The sequence below is a fragment of the Lampetra fluviatilis genome, chromosome 1 (genome assembly GCF_964198595.1).
Source record: "Lampetra fluviatilis chromosome 1, kcLamFluv1.1, whole genome shotgun sequence".
In the NCBI taxonomy this organism is placed as follows: Eukaryota; Metazoa; Chordata; class Hyperoartia; order Petromyzontiformes; family Petromyzontidae; genus Lampetra; species Lampetra fluviatilis.
In genome coordinates, this window is record NC_136275.1 from 17,769,145 (window position 1) to 17,781,331 (window position 12,187).

The window sequence follows — 12,187 nt, forward strand, 5'->3', positions numbered from 1 at the left end:
ATTCAACTTATTGCTCCGTCTCCGTAGTGGTCACGATCTCGGGGGCGCAATCTCTCCTTTCCTTTTGGCTGTCACTCCATCACCGGGCTTTTGCATCGTCAGCCACCATATGATCTCACAAAGTGGCTCATCTAAGCCCCGCTAACTTAAGATTTCACAGACTCGAATGTACGTGTGTACACGTGCAACTCTGTTCTCTATCCACTGCTGGATGAGGTGCCGCCCCACGCACCGTGCATATTTTCGGGGTTGTTTGACCATACTTCACCAGTACGGAGTAAGTAATAACATATGTAGAAGAAATTCCATCATCACCCACACTTTATTTACTGATTACAGATTTAATGGCATGAACGCTGTGTATAATGCAGTGACTTACCTACAGAACATGAACACTGGTCTATAATGTAGTTTTATAATATATAACAACATTATCATACATGCGGTATATATACAGAAATACATATAGATGTACAAAACCTCTCAGTACCATAAATCACACATTACGAAAAGCTCAACAAACCTCTAAATATCGATTTAAAGCTTTCGTGACTGCAGGGATTCATCTTCTTGGTTCTTTCGGTAAAGTCACGTAGAAGGGAAATAATAAAATAATAAAAATAAAACATAATAAAATAACATAATAATATAATAATAAAAATATAATACAATAATAGAATAAAATAATAGAATAATATACCATTAATTATTTAATTATGTTTTATTTTTATTATTTTATTATTTCCCTTCTACGTTACTTTACCGAAAGAACCAAGAAGATAAACCTCTAAATACATCTGTCGAAAGATTCCTTAAATTATAAAAGTGCGTAGGAAAAGTTCTGATAAAACATTTTCTTCTCATTTTATTCGGCTCCATCCGTCGCAGCGAGCTTCTCTCTCTCCAACGCAACCATCATCATCATCACCACCACCAACAGCCGTTCACCACTATGCCAGGCTATGTGCACTTTGAGGCCACGCGAAATGTCGAAGGCTCGCTACTGGCAGGAGGTCACTGGACAGACCCAGGTGCCATGGTTTGACTGACTTGACGTGACTGGCAGATGCACCACCTGTGCCCCCTACTGCGCCAATCACAACTACCATCCCCGGTATTACCAACAAAATCAATAGTTCGTTTGTCGGCTCCGCCGCCACGATCGCATTTTATCCGGGCGCCTCCCACGCGATAGCCGCATTACTGCTGCCAGACAGTAAACTTCTCGCCTTCTTGCCCGGAGCCGGTCGCCCCGAGGGAGGCTCATTGGCAGACGACGATGACGACGGGGAAGACGACGACGAAGAAGAAGACGACGATGATGATGCTGATGACTGCTGGCCCACGGGCTCGCCGGACGCGTTCTGCTGTCGCCCCATGCGCTTGCACTTGCACGAGGCCACCACCTGAATGCGGTAGGTGCGCGTCTCGCCGTTGCCGCACATCAGTCGGACCCGCTGCGTGCGGGAACGCTCCGCCACGCAGCGCCACGCGGAGCCGTCCTCGCCCCCTCGCCGCCTCCAGAAGTGCCTGCTGCCAGCCCAGTTGGGCAGCAGGGCCGTGGGCAGGCACTCCCCGGCGCACACCACCTCCTTCACCGGAGTCACGCTCGTGCAGTCGCCGTCGGATACGTACTTGGTGGAGCGCAGTTCCCGGCAGCCGAGATGGGCTTTGTCTAAGTAGGGGAGTGGCGGGGGTGGGGGGTGGTGGGGGTTGCAGGAGGTGTGGGGAGCATGGTCAGTATTGTTCAGTCACGCTCCGTGCATATTCATTTGTGCATTGCGCTAAGATGAATGGACTCCAGTTTCCTTCCGAAATTCAGTAAACGTGGAACGTTGGTCCCATAGTTCCTACAATATGCAAACGTTGGCTCAGCGTTTCATTTTAACTGGGAAGCCAAATACTAATTCGTATATTTATCCAAACATGCCAGCGAAGCTTCCCTGGGTATATGCACACCGCACGTCATGCAAATATACTCTATCTGGACATAGGGCCAATTCCACGGTCACAGAACGACACCGGAACACATCATCAGCGATGATACGCAGGCTTATCCAGAACATAATTCAGATACTGATAGTCGCAACGCGTTCACACACGCGACTACGCACGTGCGTCATTTGTCGTGAATATGTCTACGCCGAGTCAAACGTCACGGCGTTAGTTCTTGGACAATGTCCGTTACCGCGGAATCGCCGATGACTGTCGCAAACTTCACGCACGTCCGTTGAACTCGCTCGACGTCGTCTGCACTTTCGACGTGAGATTCTGTTCACGCCGATCCGCAACGTGTGGGGCTGTACGTCGTCGTTGGACGTAAAACGACTTATCTGGCGCAGCTGATGCTGCTGCGTTTGGCAGTGGCGCCGCAAGCACGGCTAACGAACGAAAATGAGGTCAACACATTCGTCAATAACGCGGTGTGGCCTTAACGCGAAATACGTATAATCGGCGACATTTCTGGCAATGGCCTGTCGACATTATAGCAACTTAAAATAACAAGTGATAGCATTATATATTTTGCGAGGCAGCGTTAGGAACGAACGTGTTGGGAGTTTTTGTTTAGAGCGTTGGCTCATGAAATGTTCGTACGACTGCACGTGTCTTATACGTGGTCATAATCATCATCAGCGGCAGCAGCAGCCATTATCACTCTACTGCTGGATGAAGCCCCCCCCCCCCTAACATCTTTCCCAACCAGGGCCAACTGTAACGATTTTTCGATGCAAAAACCATCGCCGCTTCCGCTGCACACGACCTGCTGATTCCATCGCTTTGCCGTCACGGTAGAAGTGGCTTCTGGCGCGTTTCCCTCCTTTGACTGCCACTCTAACGTTAGTCTCGACCATCTGCCGCCCATCCTTTTCTAGCGACGTACCCTTGCCAAGCCCACGTCCCACCCCCCCTCTAAATAGTCGAAGGAAGGCGTGTTCCTCTACAGCTAACGTGAGAGGAAGACCGAAGAAAAGCAGCCCAGCAACGACCTGCCCTGCACTGTCGACTTAAATCGCTCCACTGCTGGATGGAGACCCCTATGGGTTCCCCTTTGTCACCAGTTATAGCCAACATGTTCATGGAAAAGTTTGAATCAGACGCCATCCAGACATCCACCCTACGTCCTTCCCTGTGGAAGAGGTATGTGGATGACACTTTCGTCATCTGGCCACATGGCCTCCCAGCATTGAACCACTTCTTGGACCACATCAATTCCAGACACCCATCCATCAGATTCACCATGGAAGTGGAGAAAGACGGGAAACTACCATTCTTGGATATTCTGTTTGAGAGGAGGCCTGACGGATCCTTGGGACATTCTGTCTACAGAAAAGCCACCCACACAGATTCCTACTTGAAACCGGATTCCCACCACCACCCATCTCAAAAGAATTCTCTCATCAAAACGCTATACCACAGAGCCCATGGCATTTCTGACAAACACCACCTGACTGGTGAATTAAGACATGTACATCGGGCCCTCAGGATGAACGGATACTCTGACCGTACTATCAGCCAAGCTGTCTCTCCCACCACACAGAAACAGCCACATGAAACTCCGACCAAAACCATCACGTTACCATACATAGCTGGCGTGACCAAAAAGATCTCCAAAATTCTAAACAAATATAAGATCCAAGTCCGATTCAGTACAGTGCATAAAATCCGTGATCTGATTCCATCTGTGAAGGATGTCGTTCCTGACTTACAGTATCCTGGAGTCTACAAATTGAGTTGCATTTGTGGTGATTGCTACATTGGAGAAACGAAACGTCATGTATCTGATCGTGTCCGCGAGCACAAGTCAGATCTGAAACACGGCAGAACTGATTCTTCTGCCGTTGCCGATCATTGCTACAACTCGGTGGGCTCTCATGAAATTGTCTTTTCCGAGACCAAGGTTCTCTGCAAACCTCCCGGCTACCATCAAAGGTTTGTACACGAAGCCATACAAATATACAAACACAGACATAATTTCAACCGTGATGATGGGTACAAACTTAGTAATCATTGGAAAGATGTTATCAACCACGCAAAAAAGACTTAATTACAATTTTTTGGACCATCTTATCTGACAGGCACTATTTTACTTTACTTTACCGAGTGTTAACATCCCCAGTTATTTTTTAACAGTACTCTCTTCATTGTTCAGCCAGCATTGGTATTAACATGGGCATTTTCGTTCTTTTGTCTATCATGTGTATTAGAGCTTCCCTCCCCCTCTCTGCCCATTGTGTTGGCGTGTGCGGCAGTTGGCCGCTTGCGCATAATCGCTCCATTGTGTTGGCGTGTGCAGTAATTAGCCGCTTGCGCACAATCGCTTGCACGCCGTCGCCCACCCTTTTGGCCTCGCCCCCCCTCCCTCCCGATACGTTCCATTCATTGGCTACCATAGTCTGATGAGCTCCCCCCTCCCTCTCCTCCCCCCCTCAACTCGCTTTTAAGGGATTACATCTTGAATCATTGCCTCACTTGATGCAGCTAATCTGGCTGTGACGGTCCCACCTGATGACGGAGACTTGTGTTGCCTCCGAAACGTCGTGATTTTTGATTTTATTTTATTTTCATTCATTTTGATGTTTTACCTACGTGACTTTACCGAAAAAACCTAAGAAGTGGATGGAGACCTACCCACGCCGCGTCGTTCATGATGGGTCGTTTGGGCAAACCTCTCCGCGCGGATCAGTGCGGGTTCGTGAAGGCAGGGGGTGCATAATCCCACCCGGGAGCATAGCAGTACAGCGCAACAGTTGATATTTCTGGGCTGCCCTCTGCTGCTGCCCACCGCATAGCCCCGAAACCGCCTACGACGATCTTTGTGTACATGGTGGTCGTCCGACCAAATCATTGTACAAAGAGTCCGCTTAGCTTCCTAGACCTGACGATGAGGCGCGCATTCCGGGTGATCCGGTCATAAGGCTTTGCGAACTCGAGTTGTCGCGGTCGTCCCTTGCGGAGTAGTGCACAACAGCGGCGGATGTAACCACAACTCGTGCGTGACGTTAAAGACGTTTGCACACAGGGTACGTACACACGCGCGCACACGCGCGAGGTAAAGGTACAGCCCTGCAACTGCTGGCTTGCGCCACTGCTGGTGGAAGGGCCGCTGCTAAGAGGGAACCCCAGACAGCCTCTCCTCTCGAGGGTACATTTTGGTTTCGACAGACAACAACTGACGACAGTTACTGTAAAGTGACTTTCAGGCAGAGCTAATAATATAAATATAATAGGCAACGTTTCGGGCAATAGCCCTTCTTCATAGCACGTGAATAGATAGCCCCGAGAGACAAAGCGAATAGTAAAAGTTGGAGACTGTACTTGTTTACACCAAGGGGCCTGAAAAGAATTTACTTTATTTTTTTATTTTCTGACGACCGTTGTTTAAATTGATATGTTAATGGTTTACCTATTCGCAGCCATTGGGTAGAAATTCCGTGCTTACAAAAACTCTTTGCTTTAGATTTCTCTCTTGCGATATCATAGTTGATGTGTGTGTGGGTTTCTTTTTTTAAACACAAACATACATAGAGGAGTTTCCGTCGATTTTCCGTTGTGCACGTTCCTTGTTACCCCAAGCGCGTGTTTTGTGGGTGTTCAGTTGCGTTTGGCGCTGCGTTGATGGTGCGGTGAGGCCTACTGAGCTATTTAGTAACTTTTTTTTCAGAAGCCACCTAGCCACAATGATAGCTAAACGACGTGGCTTACCATGTGGAAATGTATCGTTGTCAAATACTCTAAACGCACGTTGTTTCTAAATGTGGAGAAAAATCCATTCAACCACGGGTAGAATATGCAAACTGAATATATAGAGGCGTCAGGGTCGGGGTCGAACTCACGACCTGCTGTATACCAGGAGAGGTAGTGAACATCTCCTAGCCACCGTGACTCTCTTCGTGACCTCACTGCGGGCTGCCCGTCACCTGTTTGATGGCTTTGTTCATGAGAAGGGAAAAGTCACTTTCCAGTGACTTCAGGGCACGCTCTGGTGACTACAGCGACGTCATTGCAGAGCCAATGCCGCTCTTACCGTCCCCACGGTAATCGCACGAGGACATTAAACGTCAATTAGAAGTTGTTATATATATTTTTAAAATAACTTCACACGTTTCAAATGAATTTACGACGGTGCTTACTTACACTTGACGTGCTATGAAGAAGGACCATTGCCTCAAACGGTGCCTCTTAAATATATGTTTCTTTTAATGCCACAGTGTTATTGGCGACTTTGTTGAGTTTCTTCATTGTGCTTGTGCACCACTGCCAACGCAGAAGCATCGCAATATAATTTGTTTACTTCTGTTCAGATACAAATCGAGTCGCTAAATTCTGCACACGCTCGATGATTGCTAAATACGCCCCGCGTGACGTAGAGCTTGAATTAACTCTTTATCCGCGTCACATGGAACACACACGTGCACGCGTGATGTCGACATTCATTTTAATCGGCGTTACCTACGCCACGTGAGCCCTGCTGAGCAATCATCGGACGCGTGTAGCGTGTAAACACAAGTTTGAGTAGATCGAATACACTTCTATCGCGGTGTGTCACGAGGCATGGAGTTTGGGAAAACACTGGAATATAAATATACATACATAAGGATACAACTTCGATTGTACTGCAGTTACAGCATGCACTTCAACGATTTGCGTCGTACAGTGTCAAAGAGGAGGTTCATTTTGACTGGAAGAAAGCAAGGTCCGATGGTCAAATAAATCGTGACCGACATGCAATCGATGCTGCTATCACAGCGCCACAAGAGGACACGAGTTGACTGGGTGATGGTGGGCCAAAGTGATACTTGGCTGAAAATCAAATCCAGTGCAATGTAGTTTCAAGTAACAATTACGATGCCAGTTTTTCACACCGAGTCTGAAGGACTATTTTTCAAGAGAGTCCTGCATTCACAGGTTTGGTCGGATTTCTGACCAATATCATTAACGAGTAGCTGGCATGCAAGAGGGATAGGGGGGGGTACCCATAGATAGAAAAAAAACAGCCACGCACACGAATGAAGTGACACTCAAAGTCTGCTCACAGACACAGTATATGTTCAATATACAGCTCCAATGCGTGCGTGCATTCAGTCTATATTACCGCTGAACCCATTGGTTTCATTGACGTCTCCTGGCCACCGTGCAGTCGCACGCCCGACAACACCTTGCAATCCACCAGGATTCAGCCCCCCCCCCCCCCCACGTACGAAGCCGTATGGAACCTGCTGAGCTTCCGATATCTTTTTGACGGCAACGAACGTATCAATGGCAATCTCGTCTCACGCAAGATTGGTGTTTGGGTTTGCAGAAGAAACGAAACAAAAAAAAGCCACCACGTTCCTCGGACGGTCTGCACCACCTTACCAAAAAGATGATCACGAACCATCAGCCTCCACAGCTTGCTTCGTTTCCAGATATTCGGCTACATATTCTCGGGAGGGGTTCTCGGGACGGCCGTCCGAGCCGCATCAGCCGCCCCATCATGGACAGAGTTTGAGGGGGGGGGGGGGACACGGGGGGCCAATCCTCCACCAAAACTAGACACCTTTATTAATTTATTTTCAGCAGCTTGTAATTAAAATAAAACACGTTATACGCACCCTTGAATGCTAATGTGAGGGACAAATCGAACCCCTGCCCCCCCCTAAAATTTAGAAATCAAACTCCGCCTATGCGCTCCATCCATCCTGACGGCAGTGCTCCTCCATGCGCTCACCGAAATCGTGCAGAGCACCGCGCCTCGCCCCGTGGCTCGCCCGGTTATCGGTGATGTTGAGCAGGGAGCCGACGGCGACGCGGGCAGCCGAAGAAGAGCTCTTGAGTCCCGCAGAAGAGACAGCAGCAGCAGCAGGAGGCTGGGGTGGGGCAGCAGGGGCAGCGCCGTTGGAGAGGTGGTGCTGGTGGTGGGCAGCGGAGGAGGCGAGCCCAGCCGCAAGAGCGCACGGAGGCAGCAGCAGCAGCAGCGTCGGCAGTAGCATCATCAGTTGGTGGTGATGTTAGCGGAGGTAATGGTGGTGGTGCAAGTGATATTGGTCGTGGTCTTGGTGGTGATAGCGATATTGGTGGTGGTGATGTTAGCGGTGATGGTGGTGGTGATGTTAGCGGAGGCAATGCTGGTGGTGCAAGTGATATTGCTCGTGGTCTCGGTGGTGGTAGCGGCGGTGGTGTTAGCGGTGGTGGTGGTGAGGCGGAACCGCGCAACCACAACACACGCGGCGTCTGTGTGGCACGGGGAGGCAGCGCGTCGCTTTTATTGCGGATCCGTGGAGCGCGGCTCTCAAAACACGCTCCGTGCGGGCGGAACTCTGCGGCTCCGAGTAAAAATGAACACACACCCCCACTCCCACTCATACACCCTGACAAAGACAAAGATACCCTGTGTAGCCTTAACGTCATTTGGGGGCAAGTGCTGTAAACGAGCATCTATTAAGGCCTGCACGGTACACGGGGGGGGGGGGTGTGGGTGGTCAGCACCACGCCCGACTAAATTTGTCTCCCAAACGGGGATGTTTATACCACCGCACCAGGTACTCATTTAAGGCTGAGTCGACCTAAGGGAGGCCCAGGACCGGTTCAGATATTCGTCACTGATGTTGACCGTGACGCGCTAACCACAACACTACCGTTCCCCCACGTAGTACAAACACACAAGGTATCACACACGCACACGTAAACACACATCGGGTATCATAAATATTGATACAGGGTAATGCAAACGCACACACTTACGCAAGGTAAAAACACACATAGACACAAATATTCACGGTGTTACGCAATAAACAAAGATCAAAGATCCTCCATATAACCTTAACAGACTGTAGGGGCAAGTGCTGTTAGCGAGCACCTATGAAGGCCAGAACGGTACACGATGGGGTGGGTGGCCAGCACCACGCCCGACCGCCTTTGTCTCCCTAGTGGCGATGTTTACTACACACCGCACCCGGTACTCATTTGAGGCTGAGTTGACCTAGGGGAGGCCCAGGACCGGTTCAGATAATCGTCACTGGTGTCGGCCGTGAGCGGGAATCGAACTCGTGTCGCTGGGTTCATAGCGCAGCGCGCTAACTGTGACACTACCGCTCCCTACGCAATAAACACACACACACGTACACGAGCAGGTATTTGCGTCATTCTAATAGCGCTATCACGAACGAAGGCTCCGTGTTCCACAGACATAGCATGCAGTCGTTTTACAGTCGGGGGGCGATGCAGCTCTCTGTAATCCCAATTTAGTGATTTGCGAGCAATCTGTCGAACTTGGCAAATTCGGCATATTTGTATTAAATCCATAGCTAACTGGGCATTACATTCGAGTACGTAAACATATACCGGGTCAGCCGCCGTTCGGAACAAATTGGTGGTGACGTCACCACAGCGCTTGTGCCAGGCTCGGTGGACGGACATTGAGGCCACGTGAAGTGCAGAAGGCTCGCTGGCAGGAGGTCACGGGGACAGATCCATGTGCCATGGGTTGACCAACTGAGATGACTGGCAGATGTGTAGAGGTGTAATTGTGTATGGGAGCGGATGGCTAACAAACACAAGGGGCGTGGTTAGGGCCGTACAGAGAGGAGGTGCTCACACCGACGTCCGCACCTGCATCCCCCACGGGCCCCTCCCGGGGGCCGAGTACTATAAAAGGTGGTGAGCCGGAGTGCTCGAGGTCGAGTATCAGCTTAAACCAGCGAAGACTGAAGACCCGCTAGAATAGGCCCCGGAGCTCCCCTGGCTCGCTGTCCTTGTCAGGGCTGACCAGGGCAAGCCGGTGGCGTGGCCCCGAGAGCCCAGACGGACGTCCTTATAAGAGCCGGTCTGGAGACTCAGGGTGCCGGGATCCCAGCTTGACCAGGGCTGGGATAGGTAGCCTCCCCTAGCTCCGTAGTGGAGGACTTGGGCTTAGGTTAGCGGGGTTAGATGTTGTGTCTCCCTGTTAGCCGAGTAAAGGGGACGATAACCCCTTAAGTACTGTGTGTACCCGTTACTGTACACAAGTTGGTGTTAATAAATAAGTGTGCCTCCGACCGCGTCGTCAAAGCCTCCTGAATACTTACTACATCTGGGGTCAGAAGTAAACGTTCAACGATGGACACACGAGGGACGACACGTACCAGGGAGTCGGAGATGGAGGACACCGCGGCCGAATCGCCACCAGAGATGGCCGAGGTCGGATCGGAGCAGCCGGGGCCGAGTACACCCGCGCTGCTACGACAGGAAGGGGGGGATGCGTCGGCCGAGGGACTTCGGCTGGCTCACTCCCGCCTGGCGGAGCTGCTCTACGCTGCGGCCGCCGCGTTGGAAGAGATCACGAGGCTGGGGGCTGGAGGGGCTGCGCGGGACGACGACAGCAGCCGACGCGCGGCGACATTTCCCGCCACCCCGACGTGGCTCGCGGTTCAATTTCCCGCCATCAACACAGTGCGAGCAGAGGGCGGGGCCGGCCCGCGTCAGGTGACTGCTGAGGGCCAAGCACAAGCCGTGACATCATCAACACCGGCCAGCGCGTCAACAACAGAGCGACCGGCGATGCCATGCTCGCAGCCCGCCCACACACTGTAACGTCTGCTGGGAACGACGGAGCGCGATCCGCAGCCACGGACGTCGCGTTACAGCAGCGACTGCCGCCTCTCAAAGAATTCGTGGGCGCGGACGGAGACTGGGGCGGCTTCAAAAGGCGGTTCATCGCTCATCAAGAGATGGCGAACTGGACGGACGCCGAAGCACTACGCGCGCTGCCGGCGATGCTGGACAACGACGCCCTGGCTACTCTCACCTCGGCGCCTAAGGAAAAGCGCGCCACGCTGCACTTGGCGCTGCAGCTGCTGTCAGCTGTCTATGGCCCGCCTTCGGACTGCAGGCAGCTATTCTACGATCGTCATCGGGGCGCCAACGAATCGCCCCTGGCCTTCCGGACGGCTCTCCTGGCCCTGGCGAAGGCAGCTTTCCCGCGGATGGACGAGGAGGGAGTGGACGCTATGGTGGCTGAAAAGCTGCTGCTACTCGCGGATGAGCTGGACGTCGCCGTCTTGGCTCAAGACGACGCAGAGATGTCGTCCTTGCTGGTCGCGCGCCACATCCACGGGGGCTTGCGGTCCCTGCGTCGCAAGGCCGCCAAGGGGGTGGCCGGCCATGCCATGGCGGCCACCACCCTCCCATCGGAGGAGGTCTGCGGGGTGGAGCGGCGGGGGGAATGGAGATCGGCGGCACCACAGGCTCGGAATGGACCGAGCCGCCAGGAGCAGCCCAGGCCATCTGGGGCGCTCACACGCTGCTACAACTGTGGCCTTCAAGGCCACGTTGCTTCAGGATGCCGGGCTCCCCGTCAGCGCGGGGCGACACCTCGTCAGGACGCCGCGCCGTCTCCACCCAAGCTCCAGCAGAGAAATACGGCGAGTCGTGGCACCTCACACGTTTGGCCCATGCACACATCCGACACACACTCACGCGCTCAACCGAACAGGGCTCGCAAATCGACGGCCGTTGCGCCTGATTGTTCTGAAATGCGGCGAGCGCTCCAACCGGGTCAGTGGTCGGAGCTCGCCCATCGTGTCGTTGCAGCGTCGGCGGGATCGTCGGTTGTGGTCGGTCATATTGATGGGGTAGAGGTGTAGATTTTAATTGACACAGGAGCGTCGGCGACCATTATATCTGATTTGATCTATAACATTCTTCCCGTTCAAAGTCGTCCCTTGCTCCCCGTTGACGTGCCATGCTATGCTGCTAACGGGGGCTCGCTAGGCATCATTGGCCAAATCCGCGCCAAAATTTGCATTGGAGACATTAAATTATCCGGCCCTGTTTTGGTTTCCTCCTCACTGGCGGTTCCGTGCCTGTTGGGGACGGATTTCTTGGCCAAAATGCCCATTCGTATCTTGATTGACCAGGGGTGCATCGAGCTCCCGTCGGGTCGACGCGTAACGTTTTTGTCTTCCCCCGCCACGGAGCGTCGGGCGTTTGCAACCGTGCAGGCGCTCGTGGCAAAAACTGTGCGCGTACCCCCGGGGGCTCAGATGCTCGTCCCTCTTAGATTGCGTCGGCCGTTTGCTGAGGGGGTTGCGGATCGGGGGGTCTTGTTGGGACCATCTCGGGCCGGGGTCAGTGGCCCCGATTTACTAGCGGCTCAGACCATGGTGAAAGGGGATGGGGACCCCTTCATTGCAGTCCTTAATGTAGGATCGCGAACGGCCGTGGTTCCTCA

General features: G+C 52.3%; 1 protein-coding gene across 1 annotated transcript; it reads right to left on the bottom strand.

Annotated features, from left to right (window-relative positions):
- Positions 1-845: 845 nt before the first annotated feature.
- On the bottom strand, positions 846-8,333 carry LOC144936101 (sclerostin domain-containing protein 1-like). Its single transcript, XM_078862993.1, has 2 exons — positions 7,709-8,333; positions 846-1,675 (listed from the first exon to the last, which is right to left on the bottom strand). Exons 1-2 carry the CDS (start codon positions 7,971-7,973, stop codon positions 1,170-1,172), a joined length of 771 nt encoding a protein of 256 aa, XP_078719119.1. The 5' UTR covers positions 7,974-8,333; the 3' UTR covers positions 846-1,169.
- Positions 8,334-12,187: the final 3,854 nt, after the last annotated feature.